At 46.9% G+C, this 25485-nt stretch overlaps 1 protein-coding gene across 2 annotated transcripts in view; it reads left to right on the forward strand.

Moving 5' to 3' along the window:
- Window positions 1-2136: 2136 nt before the first annotated feature.
- TRIO (trio Rho guanine nucleotide exchange factor) overlaps window positions 2137-25485 on the forward strand; it is a 423568-nt gene continuing 400219 nt past the window's right edge. The window contains exon 1 of one of the 2 annotated variants that reach the window (XM_049861241.1): window positions 2137-2296. In XM_049861241.1, coding sequence (XP_049717198.1) covers window positions 2137-2296 — 160 coding nt within the window. The remainder of the gene's footprint in view (window positions 2297-25485) is intronic. The other variant, XM_049861250.1, reaches the window with a different exon arrangement.

The raw sequence follows: 25485 nt of genomic DNA on the forward strand, positions 1-25485 counted from the left end.
TAGGGTTTCCAAGGCAGTAAATCTTTACAGAAGCAGTCTGCCACATCTTCCACTGAGCAGCTGGTGGGTTCCATCTGCTGACCTTTAGGTTAGCAGCTGAGGGCTTAACCACTGTGCCAGGTGTAATTGCTGCTAGGAGGCCTTCTCAGATGACAGAGCAAGAAAATATGTGTATACTCTAACCCTTGTATTTACACGTATCTATAAATATCTATGTAAATATTTACAGGTATCTAGAAATATAAGCAAAGACGTCACCTTGAGGACTAAGGTGCGCCTGACCCAAGCCATAGTGTTTTCAGTTGCCTCATATGCACGTGAAAGCTGGACAGTGAATAAGGAAGACCAAAGAATTGACATGTTTGAATTGTGGTGTTGAGGAAGAACATTGAATACACCATGGACCGCCAAAAGAACAAACAAATCTGGTTTGGAAGAAGTACAACCAGAATGCTCCTTAGAAGCAAGGATGGCAAGACTACATCTCACATACTTTGGACATGTTATCAGGAGGGATCAGTTCCTGGAGGACATCATGTTTGGTAAAGTAGAGGGTCAGTGAAAAAGATGAAGACCCTCAAGGAGATAAATTTACACAGTGGCTGCAACAATGGGCTAAAACATAGCAACAATTGTGAGGAAGATGCAGGACCGGGCAGTGTTTTGTTCTGTTGTGCATAGGTCGCTATGGGTCCAAACTGATTCGATGGGTCCTAACAACAACATAAACATTTCTACGTATGTATCCTTCCGTAGCTATATTGTTAGAGATAAACATGAATTTGTATGGATATAACCAACTCTCTTCCAGTGCCATGTGGATTGTTTCAGCCTGCTTCTTGGGCTTGTCTGTAACCTTCCACTCCGAGTGAGAAATCTGGTTTCCATGAATGGCATTCCATTTACTCAATCCTTCAATTCCAGTATACATGCTTATTGTTTTCATCATGTGGTTGTTTTTATCTCTTATTTTGTCTCCTCCTTTTCTCCAGCTCTTGATCCCTTCACCTCTGACACCCATGCCTTATGGACATCCCCTTGTAACCACGTCATAGGCGTTGTGTACTAGAACATTTATTTGTCGAACGCTGAGATGACACAGGTCTTCCGCAATGCTGGTTGTCCTTCCCTCCTCATTTCCTATGGCCTCCTCAATCCTCTCATCACCTGCCCCAATCCCTCAGTAGGGTGCAGTGAGGATGGAGGTGCTGAGAGTCCGAGGTCCAGAAGCCATGGACATCCGGGAGATGGCCCAGGAGACTTGTGCTCACAGGAGTTCAGAGGCTTGCCCCACCCCCATAGCAATCTGGATATAGAATTTTCCCGGACTGGACGAGTCACCTGTTTTCATGGTTTCTCGGTTCATTCAACACCTATTATGGAGCCCCATCTACGTGCGAGGTGCCGGGCTGTGCCCGGGTCACTCGGCCCCGCGGGAGAGAGAAATAGTAATCCAACAGCTCGGAGGACGGTGCTGAGGGCCAGGAGCGGTGCTCCACGCTGAGCCTTTGAGCCGTCTGCACCGGCTGGACAGAGCCGTCCTGCTCTTCCCAGGGTTGGCGCAGCACGAGAGCCCAGCGCTCCGCCGCCTTCCCGCAGGCCCCGCCCCGGCCCCGCCCCTCCCGCCGGCCCCGCCCCCGCCGAGCCCACGCTCGGGCCCCTGACGAGGTTCGCCGGAAACTGCCGAAGCCCCTCTTTCTCCTTCCTCCCCTTTCCCTGCGCTCCCTTTCCTTTCACCCGGTTTCCTCGGCCGTGATTCCTCCTCCCCCTCCTTCCTTCCCCATTGGAATCAAGATGGAGGCTCGCGGCTGCCGCCGGCGCCCGTGATCCCGAGCTCCGCCGCCCTGCCCACGCCTGCGACTGCGCGCCCCGCGCAGCCCGTGCTGCCCGCGCTGCTTCTGGGCCGAGGCCTGGCTTCGCGCCCCCGCCCGCGGCCGGTCGCGGCTCCCGGGCGGAGCCCTCGTCTATGTGGGCGCGCTCCCCGGGCCGAGCCGCCGCCGCCCCGGGGCTCTGCGTCCGCGCGCCGGGCGCGGGCAGCTGGGTGCTCGGCGCCGCCAGGCCCGGCGCGGAGCGAGCGGCGCGCGGCGCTAGGGGCGCGGGGTCGAGCCGGGCGCGGCCGCGGGCGCCGCCGCAGCCATGAGCGGCAGCAGCGGCGGCGCCGCCGCCCCCGCCGCGTCCTCCGGTCCCGCGGCGGCGGCGGCCAGCGCGGCGGGCTCGGGCTGCGGGGGCGGCGCGGGCGAGGCTGCGGAGGAGGCGGCCAAGGACCTGGCCGACATCGCGGCCTTCTTCCGATCCGGTGAGTGGACCTGCGGCGGGGCGCCGCTCCTCGCCGCCCGCCCGTCGGGCCCGGCGCTCTCCCGGCAGCGCGCCCCGGTTCGCCCGGTGGCCTCTGCGCGCCCCTCGTGCCAGCGTAAAACCGCCCCTTCTCCAGCCCCGGCGGCCGCAGCTCCGCGGCTGGGGCGCCGGCCCTTTGTTCCGCGGGAGGCCGGGGAGGCGGCGGCCCCGGAGGCCGAGCGGCCGGGGGCGGTGGGCCGGGCCGCCCTGGGCGGCCAACGCAGGCTCTCATCTGGATTGGTCTCAGCGGCCGCCTGTACCTGCCCCTCCGCGAGCCCCCTGTGCAGCCGGGCGCTTCGTTCGGTCATCTGTCCTGTCACCTCCCAGCCTCGGTCTACACTTCTGTGAAACGGAGCTGCCATGGCACCGCTGCCCAGGGAGGGGGCACGGCGGCCGAGCCATTGTCTCCAGGGGCAGCCGGGAAGGGCTTCGCGGTGGCCCCGGGGCTGCGGGGTTCTGCGCGGGCGGCGCGGAGGTGGAGGCAGTGCCAGGTGGCCCCGCGTCCGCTCCGGCGAGGAGGGGGTGCCCGGGGGAGGTGCGACCGGCCCGAGGGAGGGGCGCGGGTGTTCGGCGCGGGGGGCGTGACGGGGCGTCCCGGGGACCTGCGGCGGCGCCTCCCCTTCCCTCGCCGGCCCAGATCCCGCGCGCGCTGTGACCGCGTCCCCGCGTCCCCGCGTCCCCGCACCCAGGCCAGACGGCGGCGGTGCTGGAGGCGGCCGCCTCGGAGCCGCATCCCGGCGCGCGGTCTGCACCGGCCAGGCCGGGCGGGTGGGATGCAAACTCTGCGCTGGAGAGCCTGGGAGGGCGACCCGGGCGGGCCAGGTCTGGGACTGGGCGGGCGGGCGAAGGGCGTGTGCGGGCTGGGTGCTGGTGGCGGCCCCGCGGAGGGCGGCAAGCCGGGTCAGGGACGCCAACCGGCAAGGGGAGCGGCCTGGATGGAGCGCGCGGCGCCGGAGGCTGCGGTTTGCTTTTCCTTGTGGCCTCTTTAAATGCAAGTCCCCAGATTCTGTGAGGTCAGTTCGGCAGTCCAGGTCACAAGGAGCAGTGTGCAGCGGGAGGACGATGGTCAGAGGTAGAAATTAGTAGCACCGGCAGATACCAAGTTTAGTCCGGTCTTTTTCTTCCTTTTCTTCATCTGTGTGAGGTAGGGTTATTTTTGACTCATTTTATCAGATTGCCTGTGGCTGGGAGTGACATACGCCGACTTTACGGTGTCAGTTGGGGGTTAATATCCTCTTTGCCCTCTCTTTGGCGGTGAGGTCCCTGCAGAAAGCAAAGGTTTAGGAAAACAGGAACACCTTCAAATGAAAGCTTTTTTTTGTGCAAGTAGCCCGGTAGAGCAGCCCGCCTTACCTCTTAGTAGCAGAGCTGGGACGTCTTCCCTTCATGCCCTGAAGCTAAAGTCTAGCCGGCCTTCTTTCTGCCTCTACCACCTGTCACGGAATAATAGAGTCTGTGCAGAAGGCAGCTCATCTCCCTTAGAAAGGCTCTGTGCCCTGGAGATGGAATTTGTGGTGCCTGTGAGACCAGACTTTTTTACAGCTTTATTATGTAGAGAAATCTTTTTTTTTTTTTCCTGGTCATAAGAGCCGTCAAAGGCATCAGGTCAGGCTGGACCCCCATGGGACGCTTGCACCATGCCAGTGTGGCTCTCCTTAGGATTTGTCATCTGCTTTTGGCCTTGCCTTGGTCTGTGATGGGCTCCTGTGCATGGTCAGTAATTGGGCAGAATCAGGTACTCTTGCTCACTGGTTTGGTCCTTTCTTCCCCCTTCCAAAATGATTGGACACACATCCTCTTTAGTTGTTTAACTTGGACTCCTGAGCCAGGGCAGGTTTTAAGTAGGCATTGAGTCGCACTCTGCCATGCTGGGGGAGTCCAGAACATCTTTTTTAAAGCACTGTCCTGTCCTTTGTGTGGCACCGAATTCCTGACCTAGATCTTGGCTCTAGCATCTAGGGCAGTGATATCTAGCGGAGGGTCCACAGGGGCCATTTGGTTGGAGCTGTGGGGGCTCTGGACAGTCAGGGCAGCAGGAGGGCCCTGGGCTGGGAACCTACTTGATAATGGCAGTTCTGGGCATCTTCGATGTCTCAGGAGAGTGGAGCAGCCAAACCCATCAGTAGAATCTACCTTTCTTTCCCAAGATGCAGAAAGGGGAAAATAGGTTCTCATTGACCAGGGAGGACATATCGGGGTGGGAATTTTTTTTTCTTCCAGGGCATTTTTGAGCCCTGGTGGCCGAGTGGTTAAGGGCTAAACAAAAGGTCAGTAGTTTGAATCTACCGGCTGCTCCTTGGAAACCCTATGAGGCAGTTCTCCTTTGTATTATATTATAGTGTTGCTATGAGTCGATGGCAATGGATTTTTGGTTTTTTGAGCCTTGTACTTTAAGATGGCCAACAAGACTTACACAAAGACTTTCTATTGGTTGCCCTTCATTTTCCAGCCCTTTATTTGCTTGGGAGCTTTATCTTCTTTCCTTCTTTGTATTCCTTCTCCTTTCTCCTGCATTCATCTTTATTTTTGTAACCAAAGGTTGAAAACTGGTGTCAATGGTTGGGTGAAAAAGGGAGAAAGACTTCAGCTTAAAAGAACTTTTAAACAATTAAAAAAAAAAAAAAACTAGACTAAACCCATTGTCGTGGAGTTGATTCCGATCATAGCGACCCTGTGGGACAGAGTAGAACTGCTTCATAGGGTTTCCAAAGCTGTAATCTTTATGGAAGCAGACTGCCACATCTTTCTCCTGTGGAGCAGCTGGTGAGTTTGAACTGCTGACCTTTCTGTTAGCAGCTGAGTGCGTAACCACTGCACCACCAGGGCTCCTTGAAACAATGAAACAATTAGAGCTGTTCAAAAGTAAGAAGGGCTTTGGTGGGATTCCCCATTACTGGAGTGCTCAAGTTGAAGTGGCTGGTTCGCCACCTGCCAGCGGTTGGAGTTGGGTGCTGGGGACAGGATTTCTACAGTGGAGAGGGGTCTGGAGAGATGGCTGGGGAGGCTGTTACCCCCTCTTGGCTCCTGTGGTTCCTCTGAGCCCCCAGTATCTACACTCCTTTGGGTAGTTCTGGGTTCACCTTACTCAGCTACACCTTGCTGCAGGTCTCCCCTCTGCTGGCATTTCATCCTCCACTCAGGTCGTGGGCACGGAAACTCCCTATTTGCCTTGGCAATTCTGATCACCCTTTTACAGGTCTGGCATGTAGCGGACAGGTCAATGAATGCTAAATCGGATTGAGTTGAAATAGGTGGATAAAGTTGTAATGGCATGTAAAAAGGACAGCTGAAATTTCCTTCTAGGTTAGTGAATTTTGAGCTTCACTTTTCTTCTTCTCACAGAGTCCAGCACTGAAAAAGATAAAGCAGTTTTCAAAGAAAGAGCAGAAAAAAGGGAGGAAAAAAAAAAAAAAGTGATCTAGTCCACTTTTTTTTTTTTTTTTAATTCCTCAACTAGTGAGGAAGCCTTGTGTCTAGGAAGGTTGAGAGACTTGCCCAAAGTCAGACTCTGGTTGAGGTGGGGCCTTGAGGTGGGGTAAGGGCAGGAGCTGGCCCCCAACCGGGCTCTTCCCGGATGCCTCTCATGGCCAGGGCTTTGCTTACATTAGTTCTCAACCCCACTGGGACCAATCACTTTTATTGCCAATCTATTTTGGGGCTCTATTCTTGTGGCGATAAATCATTCTCTCCCAGCTCTCTGTTTAACCTTGTAAGAGTGTGTGTGGGGGTGCTTACATAAATGCATTATTTTTAACCTGCCTGGCATGTTTGAGGTTGGCTTCAAATGAATGTGTGGAGAATAAAGGCTTGCTGGTATTCTGAAGCATCCCAGCCCATCTTACTGTGTTTCTCTCATTATTAAATCCTATCCTGGATTCCTGGCTACAGCTCTTCTCTTTATAATGCTGGTACGAGGAAAATCGAGTCTGTTACTTGATGATGGAGCAGCTTGCCTGTCTTTTTATGTTTGATGGGATGATTTCCTCACAGAATATTGAGGGAAGCTTCTCATATTTATGCTTCTTACACCTTGTAAATATGACCTCTGAGCTTGCCGTGCTCCGTCTGCCCATTTATGTTAGACGCCTGGCAGCTTTGATCATCGTGAGCACCGGTGATAATTACTGCATTATGAAGTAGGTGCTTGGTGCCCTCAGTATTTCAAAAAGGGGATAGGGAGGCTAAACAAAATGTAGTGAATGTTGGTTTCACCTTTTTAGGTGGCCCACTGGGGTTCAGTGTTAGAGGGAAGCAAGGAGACATCTAAAAACAAGCCTATAAATGACTTTCAAGAAATCAGAGAAGAGCAGTACGGTAATCACTGAAAGAAGCTTTTCATTGAGACCTCATAAACTGACTTATTGATGTGGGATACTGTGTTTTTCCCGTTGCAATTTAACCATTCAAGATTTAAATGAGTTCATTTAACCGTTTTAGTAATTAATCAAGATTTAGATGAAGCCAGAGGTTTTGTTCAAAATAAAGCACGTGGTTTAAGTATGTTTCTTACGTATATACTAAAAATAGGTAGGAAGGATGATCTTTTTAGACCTTTTTAAGTGTTACAAATTTTGGATATGTTTCTGAGAATGAAAGTTGAGTTCGAAGCTGTTGTAACCTAAATCAGCCATATCCGATGCTTATTTTAAGTTTATTTACTTGATTCCTACTGATATTTTATCTCATACTCTTGGCAGAATTCCAGAGAAAAGTCAAATTCTCAATCAATAGCCACACTTCACTGCCTAGTAAGATCACTTTTGTTGGTAGGGATGAGCTGTGTTTCACTATAAGAAGCAGTAACAACAACCTGTTTCATCCCTCCTTAATTCCATAATGCATTGGTTTTTAGTTCCTCAAATGCATCGTCCTGACAAATTTTTGATAGTGCCACTGGCAGGAGATAGTAGCCACTACATGGACGGTGAAGAAGAGGAGCTGACTGAGAATTCCGTGGTATTTTGGCAGAATGTATGCTGTGAAGCCCCTCCCCTTGTTTCTTCCTCTGCCACATTATCAGCTGAGTAGATTTGGGTGAGCTGACAAGGGTGACTGCATTGTTTGCGTCGTGGACTCCGATGCCGTCTTTGTATCTCCTGCACATTCCCCACGCCCGTCTAAGCTGATCGGATGCAGTCAACAGGATGGCCTCACAGTGGGAGCAAGGCACAGTCGCCGAGATGACACAGTGCAGAGTTGGCTCTCTGGTCCCGTTCCAGATTCCGTGGACCAGCTGTTCGGCACCGCAGTGGGAAGGGAGCGAGCATGACGGGAGTCTAGGGGCCCTGGCAGTGGGGAATTCTGGCCGATGGGTCATTCAGCTGGAACATGTCCAGGAATTCCTGGTTACTGTCCTCAACTGATTGGGAGCCCTGGTGGCACAGTGGTTAAGAGCTTGGCTGCTAACCAAAAGGTTGGTAGCTCGAATCTACCAGCTGCTTCTTGGAAACTTTATGGGACAGTTCTCCTCTGTTCTGTAGGGTCACTATGAGTGGGAATCAACTAGATGGCAATGCATTTTGGTCCTCAACTGAAGGAAAAGGAACAAAAAGCAGGCAGAAATGCGGGTTGGGCAGAAGCTCTCTCTTCCTGTCTCTGGCCCCTGGTCTGGTCTGACTCCTGTGCCCACTGTGGAGGTCTCGCTTTCTCCTGCTTTTGCCCACTCACTCGCCACAGTGTCCAGTCCTGCCTAAGTACATGTTCACGTCGTCACTTTATGAAAACTCAGCGGAGATGTTTGACTAGAAATTCCAGTGTAGTCTCCCAACTTTTTGAAGTTAATAAGCGTTACATGCAAACATTCTTGTTTGTGGGAAATCTTGCATGTTTAATGGCTAGCTATATTTATTGTAAGAGTACCTATTTTCACTTCTCATTCACTAATGGAAACACTTACTTACCAGACAGTTGTGTCACTATCTTAATTTCTTCTTCCTTCCCCCCCCCTTCATGTAAGGAATCCCCTCAAAGTCCGAATGATTAACCACCTGTTCTCTGGGAAGGTCTCATGTGGCGGGGAAAGCAAGACAGAGTGTGGGCAGAGGGAGGTGAGCTGGAGAAAGGGCGTAACCCCTGAGGTTTCCACCTCCTGAGACGTCATAGGGTGTCTTTGGCATTTGGTCTAATGGTCTATTTCTGTGGAAATAGAAAACTTCGTTTCGGAGGCAACTGGACTCAAGGTTCAGATTACTGACTATTAATTAGCCACAGGTCTGCTCTTACGTGGTTGGGGAAGATTACGAAGTCTTCTGTAAATCATACCTTGTGTTGTGGAAGCCTCACCTTATTCGAGCTTCATCCAGATAGACTGACAAAAAAAGCTTTAATGAAAACGTCAGTCAGCACAAAGAGTAGATTATAGGCCATGGTTGTTTTTGAGTTAATCAGACTTATTTTCTTACAGGAAACCCTGGTGGCATAGTGGTTAAATGCTATGGCTGCTAACCAAAAGTTCAGCAGTTCAAATCTAAGAGGTGCTCCTTGGAAACTCTATGGGGCAGTTCTACTCTGTCCTGTAGAGTTGCTACGAGTCAGAATCGATTTGACTGCAACGGGTTATTTTCTTACAGTCTGTAGCCCCGTTACCGGCATTGGTGACTTGCACATGGTTCTTCTTAGGAAGGGTCTCCACAAGCGGCAGCAACGCTTCTCCTGGCAGCTGCTTGGACACACCCTGGTGGACCCCATGCTTTCCCTTCAGTCCCAGGATAGAGGTACTTGGTTTGCTAGGGGCCCTTTGCTGCCTGTTGTCGATAGTGTTGGCATTCAAACAGATAAGCGTGAGTGATAAAATGGTGTGTCCGTTCAGTGAATGCAGAGTGAAAGAAGGCAGTCTCAGAAGGCTACATACTGCGTGATTCCATTTCTATGACATTCTCAAAAAGACAAAGCAGTAGTAACAGAACAGATCCGTGAGTGATTGCCAGGACTTAGAGGAGGCGGAGGGTGTGACTACAAAGGGGCGTATTGGGGGATGGGTTTTGGCGTTGAGGCGACTGTTCAGTGTTGTGATCGTGGTGGTGGTTACATGTGTTAAAATTTGTAGACCTGTACACTCCCCTCAAAAAAAAAAAAAACCAGTTTTAATGTATTTTAATTTAAAAATAAGATTAAGAACATATTAACAATAAATTGGGGGAAACCGTTTATTGCAAATCGGAAAAAAAATTAGTATACACAAATAAAGAGTTTCCTAAAATCAATAAGAAAAGACAATCCGAAAGGAAAATAGACAATTCACAGAAGTACAAATGGCCAGTAAGATACCTTTACATTTTCATCTTCACTAGTACTGTGAGTCGGACTCGACTCGACGGCACTGGGTACTGGTAGTAATCAAGGACATAAAAATAAAAACAATGAGATACCAACAAAAGCAAAAACAACTGCCAGTAGAAGTTATTTCTCTAGAAAAAATTGAGTTGTTTGGAACCCTTTTCCATGGATTTGAGAGGTGATAATGGTTGCTCGCAAACCCTGGTGGCATAGTGGTTACGTGCTACAGCTGCTAACCAAGAGGTCAGCAGTTCATATCCACCAGGTGCTCCTTGGAAACTCTATGGGGCAGTTCTGCTCTGTCCTATAGGGTCGCTATGAGTTGGAATCGACTTGATGGCATCAAGTTTGGTTTTTTGGTTTAATGGTTGCTCAGACTGTCTTGAGTGGGACCAAATTTCCTGTAATTTCTGGAAGTTGTCTAGGGAAACCTTATGAGGAAGTAAAGATCCTTTTCTTGAATTCTATAGGAAGCGTTAACTTGGGAATCCATATGGTGTAGAAGTCAGGTCTCCTGACTTAAAAAATTGTTTAGATCTGGTCAATCACCATTTTTGCTGCTTCGGATTTTCCCACATTGGTGATTTTTGTTGCTGTCCAGATAGAAAAGGGCAAGTAGCTCATGCGGAGTGATCTGCAGTGCCTCAGTACTCCTGCTTTTAAAGAAGGAATTTCTAGGAAAGCTTCCTTCAGGAGGCGTGTTCCTGCATTAGCGGGTGATGGGAGGTCGTTTGCCCCCAGTTCTCAGGTCTGCACGTGTATAACTGCGCAGCTATCTTTTTTGCTGTATTGAGGATTAATGAATGAATTTCTGAAGTGTTAGTTCCTCAATTTGTGGCTCATAAAATAAAGCTGACCTTGAAGTTGAGAAAAATACATTTTAAATTAAAAAATATAACCCTCAAATATTTTAAGGTAGGGTTTGTTGGTGTCTGGTTTTCTTGATGTTCTCTGTGTGTGTGTATACGTGTATTTATGTACGTGTATATCTTGGAAAGAAGCCTGGTGGTTGATTAAGAGCTCAGGCTGCTAACCAGAATGTCAACAGCTCAAATCCGCCAGCCACTCCTTGGAAACCCTGTGGGGCAGTTCTCCTCTGTCCTGTAGGGTCTCTGTGAGTTGGAATCTACTTGATGGCAAACGGCGACAACAACAACATTGTCTTGGAAAAGTTATAAACACACCACTTTGGAATTGTGTGGTTGAAATGCAAGAAGAAATGACTATATCAGAGATTAATATTTGAAATCTGTTTAAAAGAACTCATGCTTCCTAGCACAGAGGTTCTGGGAGACAGATGTTCTAGGATCTGCAGGAATAACAAGCATTTTATTTTTTGGATGGCTTTATTAAACTTTTACATGATAAAGACAAAAAAAGTACAATTCCTCTATTATTTAGCCTGACTCTTGACATGAATGTTGTGGATGGGACTAAGTTCTAGGTTGTTACTGGAATGGGTGTTCCACACTTCTGGACACGAATGTTGTGGATGGGACTAAGTTCTAGGTTGTTACTGGAATGGGTGTTCCATACTCATACATGTTCTCATGCCAGTCTTCTGTGATTATCGTGATTTGATATTAATTATCTCTAGTGAGTCAGACTTTTTTTTCCAGGGATCCAATTTGAATTTCATTAGGACAACCAGTTTTCTACACTGGTAGTGAGGGAGTGCAGTTAGGTCAAAAAAGTAGATTGCAGAGACAAAAAAATATATTTTACACTTTTTGAGTTATTGCACCAATAACTCTAACTTTTGTTGCACTTGTCCTAATTTATCTTGGGTTCTGGAGCCTGGAGAACTGGTGCTAATTTGATGGTTTCCAGGATGTACATTTTCCTCACGTGACAGCTCTGTTAAAACGTACTCTGATAGGTTGTCCATGTGAGCCAGCTCCTCCTACCAGAAGGCTTCTCTGTAGACTCAGGAAGTGCTAGCCTTTTGTTAGTGGTTCTGTGTCAAAGTTTCTTTCCCCTTACTTAACTACAGCCTGTGGAATGCAAAATTTGCAGAGAAATGAGAGGCATTTCTCTCCTATCTCAGAACACTGTTTAGGTCCGTTTTCAGCTCTTGCTTGTTGCCAAACTGATGGTAGCATTCCACCTGTTTGTGGGGTTGGACCTGCACCCTGGGCCAAAGAGTGGGAAACCTTTGTCTGTAAACCCTGTACAGAATTGAGGTGGGATCTCTGTCAGTTTCCCATGACAGCCTGGAGTTTGGGCAGGAAGCTGTATTTTGGGAAACTGAGATGTTGGGCAGTTTTGTGAGGACCTGCTCCTTCCCTCATGCCTGCTGCACCCTTGCTAGAATCTCAATCTTCAGCAACAGCTGCCCAGGAGCAGGGTGGGAGACCAGGACATGGTCTCCTGGGGTCAGGTAACTCCTGGGATAGTGCTCCATAGGAGAGTATAATAACTGCCTCCAGAAAGCAGTAGCTTGCTTGCAGAGTCATGGGATGGTGTTTTTAAAATTGTATTTATTTCCTCCAAACGCTGTTAATGCCAGTCCCATCCCCCAGGAAACCTAGTCGTCTTTCTCTTAGTGTTAACAGTTATCTCTAAACCCTGGTGGCTGGTGGTTAAGAGCTACAGCTGCTAACCAAAAGGTCATCAGTTCAAATCCACCTGGTGCTCCTGGGAAATCCGATGGGGCAGTTCTACTCTGTCCTATAGGGTCTCTGTGAGTTGGGATTGACTTGACAGCAATGGGTTTTTTTTTTTTTTACTGCCACCATCGGCTACCGTTGGAGTGCCTATTATTTTTGCCAGATACTGTACAAGGTGTTTGATGTACTTGTTCTCATAGAAAATCAAATCACCATTCGAACAGGCATATGCTCCTTCTGTTTTACGGGTGAGGGGATTCAGACCCTGTGAGGGTAAATGACGTGCCCAGGTTTACGCAGATTGTAAGTGGCAGAGCTGGACCATAAACCCAGGCCAGCGCACTCCAAAGCCCCGTATGCTTTTGGGATGACCCTCACTCAGCGCAGCATTCCACAGCATATTGTAATTTCTCAGTCTTTAAAATCTAATAGTATGTATATCCTTGAGTGCTGAGGATCAAAGTTATATTTTACAAGTCTCACCCCAACCAAAGTTCAGTGAAAGACTCCAAGACGTAGCAAGCATTTTTCGCATGTTGGCCTGGGCCCTATAATTTACTTTCTCTGCCTTTCCTTTTCTCACCTAAGTGTGATGGAGGCTGCTTTTTACACAGACAGCCTTAGACACAACTTTACAACTGAGGCATGTTGGGTATACTGAGTTTTACTGGCTCCCACCTGTCTCTCAGTCTTGGGCGACATCCTGGTTAAAAACTTGGGTCTGTTTTCTTGCTGTCTTGCTTTGAACTTGAGTGCTGGCTAGGAAGCCTCCTCTGTGGCTGTTAAGGCTGAGGGTGGGGAGGGTGGGAAGGGTGGGGAGAGGCCAGTCCCGGAGGGAGCTTTTTCAGCCCATTGCTATGTATGACACATTATAAGGATTGCCAGGGCTTCCTTTCTGGTTCCTCACTTAAAAGAACAGGAGAGAGGGGTGAGGAAGGGCAGGCGGCTGTTAAGCTTCTTTTTTTAGGACAGTTTTACAGTGTGGGTGTGGTAACTCCTAGGTTCTCTCTAGCTAGTCCATTGTTGTTGTTAGGTGCCATTAAGTCGGTTCCGACTCACAAGCAACACTGTGTACAACAGAAAAAACACCGCCCGGTTCTGTGCCATCCTCACAGTCGTTGCTGTGTTTGAGCCCATTGTTGCAGCCACTGTGTCAATCCATCTCCTTGAGGGTCTTCCTCTTTTTCGCGGACCCTCTGCTTTACCAAGCATGATGCCCTTCTGCAGGAACTGTTTCATTGCAGCTCCTCGTTTCTTTGCAGTTATTCACCGAAATGGGCAAGCGGCTGTTATGTTGTAGTGCAAGTATGTATGCTGTGTTATATTGTTCTCTTTTGGAAACCCTGGTGGTGTAGTGGTTAAGACGGCTGCTAACCAAAAGGTCGGCAGTTTGAATCCCCCAGGCACTCCCTGGAAACTCAATGAGGCAGTTTTACTCTGTCCTGTAGGGTCGCTATGAGTCCGAAACGATTCAGTGGCCACGGGTGGGTCCTCTTTTGGTGTGATAAGTCTTTGGTACCTGTTCTAGGTTTTTCTCTTTGTGGGATGCATTTTGGCTGGTCACACCACATCTGGTCTATCAGTGGCATGATTTTATGCAATGCTTGCTCAGGTTTGTACAGACAGGATTTCTGAACAGCTTGTAAGTAAGTGATTTTTTCCAAGTATCGTTTCCACACTAGTAATGTGTTCTGTTTTGTTTTTTTTTCCTCCTGTGTCTCTGTGTAATTCCTGGGGTTCTGGTGGCACAGTGGTGAAGAGCTCGGCAGCTAACCAAATTTAGCAATTTAATAATATGTAAATTATTATATATATCTCTGCTTATAGGTATATATAATAACTGACATGTTTTGTTCCTGAACCATTTGAGAGTAAGCTGCAGATGTGATGATGCCTCTCTGCCCCCAGATGCTTTGCCATGTTTTCTAAGAATGAAGACAGTCTCTTACATGATGATCAAAATCGGGCAATTAGTTTTGGTAACGGTATTATTATCTAAGTCTACGGACCTTAATCAGATTTCACCAGCTATCTCAAAAGTGTCCTTTTTGGCAATACAAATTTTTTTTTGGTCCAGGAGCCCATCCAGGATCACATACTACATTTAGTCATCACATCTCTTTGGTGTTCTTTGATAGGCCTGTCTCTTTTGTTACCTCGAGACTTTTGAAGATTACAAGTCAGTGATTTTGAAGAACACCTTCAATTTGGGTTCTGTGATGCTTCGTGATTCGATTCATGCCGTATGTTTTTGGCAGAAGGGGTGTGTTCTTCTAGAGGGTTACATCAGGAAACGCACGGTATCAGCCTGTCCCATTGTGATGATGTTCGACTTGATCGCTTGGTTCGGGTGGCGATGCCCGGATTTCTCCAGTGTGTTTTTCCCTTTATAATTAGCATTTTGTGGAGAGAGAATTCAAGACTGTAAAATCCTGTTCTTCTCCCTGCTTTCACCTGCTAGTTGCGGCATCCATTGATGATACTTTCCTGAATCAGTTATTCCTGTGATGGTTGCCAAATGGTGGTTTTTCTCACTTCATCACTTCCTCTTTATGTGCTTGGCTTTCTACTGTAAGGAAAGGCTTTTCTTTCTGCTCCACTTATTTATACACATATGGCCTCATGGATTCCTGTTTTATTCAGTGGGTTATAGTCCTTAACTCTCATTATTTAGTTTGATATTCTCCAAATTCTCCAAGATTTGGTCATTGAGAGTCCCTTCAGGCCGGTTCCTTTATCTCTGGTGACCTGTCCCTGTCATTCTTTGAGCACGTTATTTTCTGGCACGATTGGCTGTTCCAGGTTCTGCTTGAACTTTGCTTGCTCCTGGAAAATCAGCCACTTCTCCAAGGAGCCGTGTTTCGTTTTAGCAGAGAATGGGATTTAGAAACTGATCTGGACACTAAGTGGACTCATTGGTTAGAGGTATTGTTGCTTCTAGAACTTCTCCATGGACACAACTAGGAAGTGTGTGTGTACGTACATGTCTACACACACACGTATATCTGCATAACACCTACATAAATTTATGCATATGCGCACATATCTACATCTGTGTCTGCATCTCTCTCTCTCTAATAAGAGCCATGAGTTTGTACTGATGGCTTCAATTCCAGTCCAGCATCACAGGGCTCATTTTAGTCTTCCACCTTTTCATGTTTGTAATCTGCTTCTCTGACGATGACAAACTTAGCTCCCTTCATCCTCAAAGTCTTTACTTATTTACTCAATCCTACAATATGCAGAAAGTAGTTTTCAAAATGCTAACCTGTACCCCAGCGATAAAGGCACCTCCGTACAGCATCAGGTTTAAGCTGTTCAGATCAGCAGTGCCTGGTCAGCTTCTGTTCTGCTCAGCCTGCTACCGGCTAGACATCCAAACAAAAGATGAAGAAACGCCCTGGAAGGGCCCAGAGGCTTGTTTAGCGAAGGAGCTGCCAGGCTGCACCCACAGCTTACTTTCTGGTGATGCTGGGAACTAAGGCTTTGCCAAAGAAGAAAGGGAGATTGATTTCTAATAATATAGTTTGTAAAGAGGTCACCTGTTGTGGGAAGACAGTGGATTGCCTTCATCTCAGTATACCAGCACCGGAAAGGGAAGAACAGAGGCAAGTGTGGAGACGGTCAGGATGAGTAACGGGGAATTTGTGCATTAGAGCCTGACAGAGGGTGGGCCTGTGACAGAAGGGAGAGCTTTTCTCAGGAGCCTAGGGCATTCTACAAGTAGGAGGAGGCTGGCTGAGCCTATGTGCTGGGGTCATGAGTCACGCCTTCCAAGAGGGTGGCCTGCTGCTCTTCATTGATGAAATATTTCTTCCCAGAAACCACCTGCGGTAAATTTCTTGCAGCTCTGCTGTTTTTGCTTTAGTGTGGATTTCTGGGAAGTGTGTTTGTGTGACTCAGTTCCAAAAATCATGATGTGGTGGGTGCGGATCTTATTTACAGGCAGAGTAAGTGTTTGCTGGTCACTGTTACTCTACATTCAACGATGACATGAAACGCAGGCCCCTGATTTTGGGAGACAGTCCCAGTTTCAAGTATTGAGTTCTGTATTTCCTGTAAACATCCTCCTCATGCTTGTTACATGTTGTTTTGTTGTGTGGTGCCAACTCAATTCTGATTTGTGGCGACCCTATAGGACAGACTAGAACCGCCCCATCGGACTTCCTAGGCTGTAATCTTTATGGAAGCAGATCATGAGGTTTTTTTCCTCCCGTGGAGCTGCTGGTGGGTCCTAACCACTGGCCTTTTGGTTAGTAGCCAAGTGCCTAATCATTGTGCTTCCCGGGCTCCCCTTCTTGTTAGATGGTGTTCTGCAAATTTGGCTTCTGTACTTCTAGAAGCCCTTACTAAAACTGGACATTTCAGCAATTAACAGAAATCATAATTTGCTTATTAGTTTCTTAATATTTCCTGACATTTAGAAATTTTAATTTGGAGAGTAAAAGGTCATGACTGGGGGGTGGAGAGTGACTGCTGACGGGCACAGGGTTTCTTTTTGGGGTGATGGAAACGTTCTGGAACTAGATAGTGGCGATGGTGGCGTAAATCTGTGAGTATACTAAAAACCGCTGAGTTGTACATTTCATGTGATTGGTATACTTTGAATGGGTGAATTTTATGGCGTGTGAATTATATCTCAATAAGAAAAGAAAAACAGGTCCTGAGTAAATATGTAACACCTTTCTGCCCCCTTTACTGAGTGCTCCCTCTGTATTAGTGACCTCATTTTCATGGCACCTTGCAAGGTTGGCAGCGAGGTCCAGTTTTGTACCTGAGGAAGGAGAGCTCAGGGAGGGCTTCCAGTTTTCCCCAGATCGGGTGTCTGTCCTGAACAGACCCAAGCATCTGCGAGGTTCTGTTAAAAGTGGAATCAGATCTGTGGGCGGAGGAAGAGGTAGCCCGTTCTTTGATTGGCTTCTCTTACTCGTCACGCGTGTTGTACTCAGGTAGGTCTGTGACTCCTTTAGGGACTTCCCTTTTTTCCCTTTTTTCTGTCTGAGGGAGAGAGAAAAAAAGAAATCACTCGTGTTTGAAGGAGGAGATTGTGGGTGAGATCTGATTGGCTTCAGTTGATGGTGTATCTGGTAATGTTGTAGCAACCTTTGGATTAACTATCCCAGGGAAAATTTTAGGAAGTTGCAGTCAAAGAGAAAAGATAGGCTTTATTTACTCCCTACAGAAAGCTTGGAGCCCTGGTGGTGCGGTGGTTAAGAGGTCAGCTGCTAACCAAAAGGTCCACAGTTGAAATCCACCAGCCATTCCTTGGAAGCCCTATGGGACAGTTCTGCTCTGTTCTGTAGGGTCTTTATGAGTCAGAATCAACGAGTATAGAAAGCCTGGGTGGTCCAAGTGGTTTGCCATTGGCTGTTAACCTAAAGGTTGGTGATTCGAACCCACCCAGTGGTACCATGGGAGGAAGGCCTGGTGATCTGCTTCTGTAAAGAACACAGCCAGGAAAACCCTATGGAGCAGTTCTACTCGGTAACACGTGGGGTCCCTCTGAGTCGGAGTCGACTCAAGGCAGTGGGTTCGGTGTTCTGGTTTTGCTCTTCTGTGGAGTGTTTCAGACCTGGTGGTGTGTTTTGGGACAGCAAAGGGGACGGCTGAAATCATTGCAGTGGTGATACTTTAGTTTTCCTAATGAACACTCGCAAAGTTGAAGGGAGAGGCAACTTTCTGCTATGCTTCTGCCGAAAATGATCTTAAGGATAAAAATCGCAGCCAGGGTTTTCCTGCAGGAGCAAGTGGTGTATTCTGGAATACCAGAGTCAGCTGAGCTCACTACATACAAGCCCGGGAGAGACAGAGAGTACGTTGTTAGGCTCTAAACAGAGCTGGTATTAATTTGCATAATGTCACATATGCTCTGTTGCAAGAATTTTCATTGTGCCTGTTTTAGAATTATTTGACACCTCATACAGAGTATTTTAGCTTCACTGAAAAGGAGACATCTCAGAAAGAAGAATTTGTGTGGTTTTGGTCTTCGTTTCTGAAAGAAATGAACCACTGAAGACTTTTTAGTATTTTGAAGCTTTTTCCACTTTTTTTTTTTTTTTATATGTATATGTACATATAGGGAGCCCTGGTGTCAGAATCGACTGGACGGCAGTGGTTTTTTAGTGGGTGGTGGTGCAATGGTTAAGTGCTTGGCTGGTACCTGAAAAGTCGGGATTCGAATCCATCAGCGGCTCCGCACGAGAAAAGACCTGGCGATCTGCTCCTGTAAAGATGACAGCCTAGGAGACAGCGTGGGGCAGTTCCGCTCTGTCATATAGGTCACTGTGAGTTGGAATCGACTTGATGGCACACAGCAGCGTGTGTGTGTGTGTGTGTGTGTGTAACTGGGGGTTTGCCTGCTGTGTGGAATACCTGCAGAGGTACCTGCAAAGGAACCAGAGATCTGGGGGAAGCAGAGGCTCCTAACAGTGCCTCCTGCCCCGTGCTGTACCTTTTGATGATGTTTGGTCTGTCATCTTCGTTTCTCAGCTTCGGGTTCCTAGCTCCCAATTACTTAGCACTTGAGGTGGTTTTCATCTTCAGAGGGCTTATGGGCGTTATTCAGCACACATGACACTGTGTCATGAATAAGCTGTTCCCCTTTTGAGCAGCATCAGTGTGCCAGGTGCCATGCAGCTGGGGAAGACAAAAATAATATCCTGTCCAGTGGGAATGTGCTAAAGAGGCAAGATGATTAGGCAGAGTCTCTCTTTTGGCCTCTTTTAAAAATGTGCTGGGGAGTTAATATAGAAATTAGAATTATAGGAGATGATCGACTAGCTCAAGTCTACCTAATTGAAATTGCCCTCAAGGTGAAAATGAAACTTGAGATGCTCTTAAAAAGACATAGCCTGTTAGCTCCCATCCATCACATACTTGTTGGTACAGGTAGTATCTTTGTTTGACAGATGAAGATTCCAGTGAAGGGAAGGCAGAATTGGTCACAATTCCCTCTGTACTCACCGCTTTCTACTACCTGAAACTCCTCTTTTTGTGCTGTGTTACCAAGGCCACATGTCAGACACAGACACGCATTTTTGAGTTTCAGACGAGATCAGCCCGTCCGCCTTAGTGGGGCTGGCCTCTAGGAGGGCTCTTGGTTGTCTTGTCCTTGTCCATCTCTCCAGCCCTAGGACGCCGCCTACTATGTGTCCTGTGCCTGTGAGCTTGTTCCCGTAGGCCTTTGTGTCTAGAGTTCCCTCCCCTTGGTTTTCCTTCCTGACTCAGCTCAGACATCACTTCCTCTGGGAAACTCTGCTGGTCTGTCCTCTCCCTTCCTCTTGGGCCCTTCAGTGTTGCACCTTGTGTAGAGCTGGGTTTTGGTACTTGTTCCTATCGGTTGTATCTGGTTCCATACTTGTGACTGTGAGCCGTGGGGCTCTGACCCCACTGCCTGCATAAATGCAGGACCAAGTAGAAGCACGGTAAACGCTCGTTGTGGTTTATGCCCCTGGTTCCCTAACCTGATGCAAAACAGAATTACCTGGGAAGTTTTTTTTTTTTTAATTGCCAGCTCTGGAGATTCTGATTTAGTAGTTCTAGAATAACCCGTCGTCTTCGAGTTGGTTCCAACTCATAGCGACCCTATAGGACAGAGTAGAACTGCTCCATAGGGTTTCCAAGGAGCGCCTGGTGGATTCCAACTGCCCACCTGTTGGTTAGCAGCCATAGCTCTTAACCACTGCACCACTAGGGTTTCCAGTTCTAGAGTAGCACCCTGGAATCTGTATTTTGAAAAAGCCCTACTGCTAATTCAGATGCACAGCTGGGTTTAGAAACTCCTCAGGTATGCCAAGGCACACATATTATGGGTTATGAGATTATGGCTGATTTCGTGTAAGGTATGACACTGCAATTTGCAAAATTGTTTCATTTACATGTCTGGAGGGAACAGAGAGAGTGAGTACCATCCATCTATGACTGGGACATCCTTTGTGAAGGAGAAGGATCCTTGCCCATTGAAGGGTTTGCTGACCAGTCTGGCTTTCTGCTCTGAGAACAGACTGAAGGCACAATTGGCCCTCCAAACTCATTTGAAATCATTGTGTTGCCATAGAGATGCTAGGTAGTGTTGAAGGAGATTAGAGAAATCATGTTGTAAATTAATCAGAACAGATGGCTTGTAATTTTAACACTCTCCTAGCCTAGCCAATATTCGTTGTACTGATACTTGAGACCGTTTTAGAATATCATCAGTTCTTACTTTGTTCTTTCACTTGTTTAAATGGCACTTCATACTGACTAAAATTTAAAATGGGTATTATATGTGCTGTATATGTGTACCCACAGAGCGGCTGGTGAATTCCAGTTCTCTGCCTTTTGGTTAGCAGCCAAGCACTTAAACGGCTGTGCCACCAGGGCTCATGTATACATATATGTAAAATGACAGTCATGTAAGTTGGGGCAATATTTAAAGCATTTTAGGCCTGACCTCTTTATCTCTGCTTTTAGAACACAGATGTAATTTGTAACTTTGTAGTCTTCAGTTCCACTTGATCTATAGTTTTCATTCTCTCCCCTCTGTGTTTTGATAGCACCGATTAAGGGTAATTTTTTTTCTTGACTTGGATAATAATTAAGATGTGGTCTCAGAGCTTTGCTGGAAAAGAAATATTAGAAGATCATATAGATTTGAGCAACATATTTACTTTCAAGATTTTTTGTATGATTAACCAGATACAGAGTATTTTCCAGAAGACCTCTTTAAATTTATTTTTTCTTGTGGACTGATGTGCAACCCTTAAAGATTGTAGCTGTCATTAAGGACAATTATTCTTTGTCTCTTGCAGGGAGCTGCAACTTGACTGGAGGTTGGACAGACAGACAGACAGACACACATACACACACACTCATGCACATAAACACATACTTGCTTATAATTTCCGTTGTGAAAATGACCAGATATGTACCTAAAACACTTCAAAGTAAGGAAATGATAATCCTATTAATGTAATTAAATTACCCAGTAAAACCTTGTTTTTTAAGTAGTTGTAGTTGCACACCTGTTAACACAATTATTTTGGATTGTTTTATTCTCCTATGCGTGAAGTATTCAGGAATCAGGCTGGGCCTACCTGCGTGTTCCTGAGTTATTTCTCATGTGTCCCACATTAGCATTTATCTGCAAAGTATGTTAACAAGTAAGTTTTCCAGTCTCCGGATAATTCCTGAGTTGCTTGTATGTGAATGTCTGTTGGAATCCTTCTCTGCCTCTGTAGTAGTTTTTTTTTCTTAGCTGTGACCTAGGTGAACGTTTACAGAGCAGATTAGTTTCTCATTCAAAAATTTATACACAGATTGTTTCATATGTTGGCTGCAGTCCTGCATTGTGTCAGCACTATCCCCCTTTCCACCTCGGGTTCACCGTGTCCATTCGTCCAGTTTTCCTGTCCCCTCCTGCCTTCTCTTTGTTCTTTGGCAGGTTTTGCCAGTTGGGTCTTGATTGATCTAAGCAGCACGTTCCTCATGTATATTATTGTTTGTCTTATAGGCCTGCCTAATTTTTGGCTGAAAGGTGAACTTCAGGAGGGGCTTCAAGTCTGAGTTAGAAGGGTGTCTGGGGGCCATAGTCTTGGAGGTTCCTCCAGTCTCAGATCAGTAAGTCTGGTCTTTGTGAATTTGATCATTTGTTCTACATTTTTTCTCCCCCTCTGTCCAGGACCCTCTGTTGTAATCCTAGTCAGAGCAGTCAGTAGTGGTAGCCGGGCACTATCTTATTTCTTCTGGTGTTGGCGTTGTGTAGGCTGTGGTTCATGTGGTCTGTTAGTCTTTGGACTAATCACTCACTTGGGACTTTAGTTTTTTCCCCTCTCCTTTACTCCAGTCTAGAAGAGACCAATAGTTGTATTTTAGATGGCTGCTTGTAAGCTTTTGAGAACCCAGACACTACTCACCAAAGTAGGATGTGGAACATTGTCTTTGAGAACTACGCTGTGCCAATTGATGGGGATGTCCCTTGAGTCTATGGTCTTTTGCCTTCGAGCCTGGGAACTTCGTCCTGTGAGGTGTTCAGTTATGTCTAAGAAGTTTCCCCAGCTTTGCCACTTGTGTTCTCTGTTGTGTGTATCAATATATGAGGAATACCTGCAGTCATGTATTTAGAAATTTCCACCTCTGAACTTGTGTATAGTACTTTTTATTGGCCTACCCTGCTTGTCTTGATCGTGGTTTCTGTTTCCACTCGGTAGGACAGGTAGGCTAGCTGTGGACCTGATCCTGCTGGTTATAGTGATTCTTCCTTCAGCATGAATCATTTGGATGATTGGAAACGGTACTCAAGTCCTTCGATACCTGTGTCAATGTTGGGAGAAAAAAAAAAAAAAAACGCTTCATCATTTTGTACCAAAAAGCAACTGAAAACAGTTTCCTTAGAATGGCTCAGAGCTATGACAAGAATGAGGGAAAAAACGTGAAACTAACATATTTCTTGGATAATCATGTCACACTGGACAGCAAGGATGGCTCAACCTCTTGGTAGATATCCTGTGGCAAAGATTTGGTTACTGCTGACTTAAATGAAAGTGGACCAAATTGCCTGCTTATCAGAATGAATTCTTGAGGGGAGATAAAACCACATGTCCTTGGCAGTAAGGCTAGACTGGGATTCTACCCAGGAATGAGATTTGCTTGGAGGGTGGAAAGGTTTTGTGGTGTTCAGCCCCAGGATCTTGTTTTTCTGAAATTAGGTTAGGAAAATTTGGACAATGACCTCCCAAAAAACTGGATTTAAAGAGCCAGTGAGTAGCTTTCTGTGATCTTATTTCTCAGGACTTGGGTCAGTGTTGTAATGGATCATGTTATGTCCCTCTTAGCGAAACCACTTGTACTGCTGTGATTGCCTCTTTCCTCTTAATAATCCCCTACAGTGAGTCCCGCTATGAATCGGCATCATCTCAATGGCCGTGGGTTTGGTTTTGGGTTCCTACGGTGTTTCCCAGGTTTGTCAGTTACCTCTGCAGAGGAGGTTTCTCATTGGAGTGTCTGCATATTTAATTCACTTTCAGCTTTTCACATGTAGGCCTCCTCCACTGGATTGTTGCTGTCCTTTTACCTGTTGAATTACATGTTAAAAACACTAAGGGCGTATGAAGTCTCCGCTAGCCATGGACACGATAGTGCATTGGCAGCTCCGTCCACCTGGCCATGGATACTAACCATCCTCCATAAAAGAAGGACACTGTCAAGGAAAAAAAAAATGAGTGAAAGCAGCCCCCTTCTTTGCCCTCCTTTAAGCCTCCTAGTGGCCACCGTTTTATTTTTTCTTCATGTTGACTGTCCATCTTGGTTTTAGAGGCTCAGTTTCTCTGTGTACCTTCAGAGGGATTTTCCTCTATTTTGGATAATGACTCACCCAGAAGTCAGTTTCACGGCCTCTGCCGTTCCCAGACAGAGCCCAGTCAGTCCAGAAGTAAGCTTTTAAAATGGTCCCTGAACCTATAAATAAACAAAACCTGTCGCGATGGAGTCAATTCTGACTCATAGGTAGAACTGTCTTATAGGGTTTCAAAGGAGTGGCTGGTGGATTTGAATTGCCAGCCTTTTGGTTAGCAGCAGAGCTCTTAACCGCTACGCCACCAGAGCTCCCCGAATCTATAAATAGCTGTCACAAATGCCCTCACCAGAGCCATGCTAACTCTTAGCAGTGGTAGCATTCCTAACCCTGCATGTCTGGTTGGAAGGGCCTAGAAGGGCCGTCGGCGGGCCTCCAGAGGTAGTCAACTAGAATGGGATGGTTGGTGGCTGGTAGGGGCATACACACTGAGACCTGACTTGTTAAATTAATGAATGCCTTGTTTACTAAATGGACTCTATCTTTCTTCGTTAATCCCTCTTTTTTCGTTTCTTTCTGCTCTTGCTTTTTTCTTGTTTTCTCTTTGATCACTTAGAGTGACAGTGCCACTTGTGGACATTGCTTAGTTTGGCTGGAGGCAGTCAGAGATACAGGCTTGATTTCTGGGGTGGGAATTTAAGGGGAAAGCTCCTGGTGGACAGTCTAGAGTTACTCATTGGCACCTGAGAAGCTGGGAGGGAAACCTTGGTCCCAGAAACCCCCACCCCATGGTCACTCATGCTTGAGTCCAGTCTTCTGCACGTTGTCCCTGCTCATGTCCCTGTTCACTTGGCAGGGTCCACTGACTCTGATTCTCTTTCTCTTTGAACCCCCATTAACCCCTGTCTTACCTAACTTTAAATTTCCCATTTTATGATGATTCTGATAAACTTGGCTTACCATATAAACCTGGTAGTTCTAATTTTGGGGGTAATTTAATCTCTTTATCCAAACCGTGGTACATATTTTCTTTGTAATTTCATTTGACCCACAGTCTCCCTAGCACCGAATAATTTCATCTTGGTTATTTTATTATCCAAGCTGTAACTCAACATATACGCTCTTTGGTGTTGAGTTCAGATGGCACTCATATTCATACTCCCTGTGCTTGGCACACAGTCGGCACTTAGTTAATGCAGCCTGAGCTCTTACGCACTGTGCCACCAGGGCTCTGAAGGAATGAACGAGTGTGCTGCATCCCCAGGCCCAGTGGAGACTGATAAATGGTGACCACTGAGTCAGCACGCTTGGGTCAGAGGCCTGGGCTTTTTATGTAATGTCTTCGCTGACAGAAAAGTGTAGGAGGGAAAGGAAAAGGGGGAGGGGAGACACCATGTTCTTGGAGGTATGGTGTGTGTGTCTGCTTGTGGGATATCTGTGTGGGTGGAGATAGAGACCAAGGTGTAAGTAGGAGAAACTTCCTCCTCGTCCTCGTTTGGCTGTGTCCGTGTTGCTGCCATTGACCTGCTTACTGCTGTTGGCTGCTAGTAACCAGGCAGAGCTTCCAGATCCTTCCCTGTGTGCTTGGACTTGTGTCTCCTAGGTAACCCCTCAGCCGCTAGCTTAGCCAGGCTCATCATGGACCCTGCTCAGTATTTGCCAACCCATTACGGGCTCCCATCAGTCACAGTGGAGGGTGGAGAAGCATACTCTCTCAGATTTCCTTTGAGAGTTAAGATCTCGTCCTTTGACTATTGTTATTTTAACAAGTGGACTTGTGAATGAGTCTGTTGGTAAGATTTTCTAAACTTTTGGGAATGTACTTATAGAACTTTCTGTAAACCAGGAAAGTGCTTCAGTTCTTTTCTCTGTCTTCTCTTTTCCACACCTTCACTTCCTTTACTGTTTTCCATTTTAAGGTTTTATTTACGTGGATCTGAAAGCAGGTCACAGGGCCTTTTAAAATTATACCCATCAATATGAGGCCAACCCAGTTTT

This window comes from Elephas maximus, chromosome 2, assembly GCF_024166365.1.
Source record: "Elephas maximus indicus isolate mEleMax1 chromosome 2, mEleMax1 primary haplotype, whole genome shotgun sequence".
NCBI classification, from domain to species: Eukaryota; Metazoa; Chordata; class Mammalia; order Proboscidea; family Elephantidae; genus Elephas; species Elephas maximus.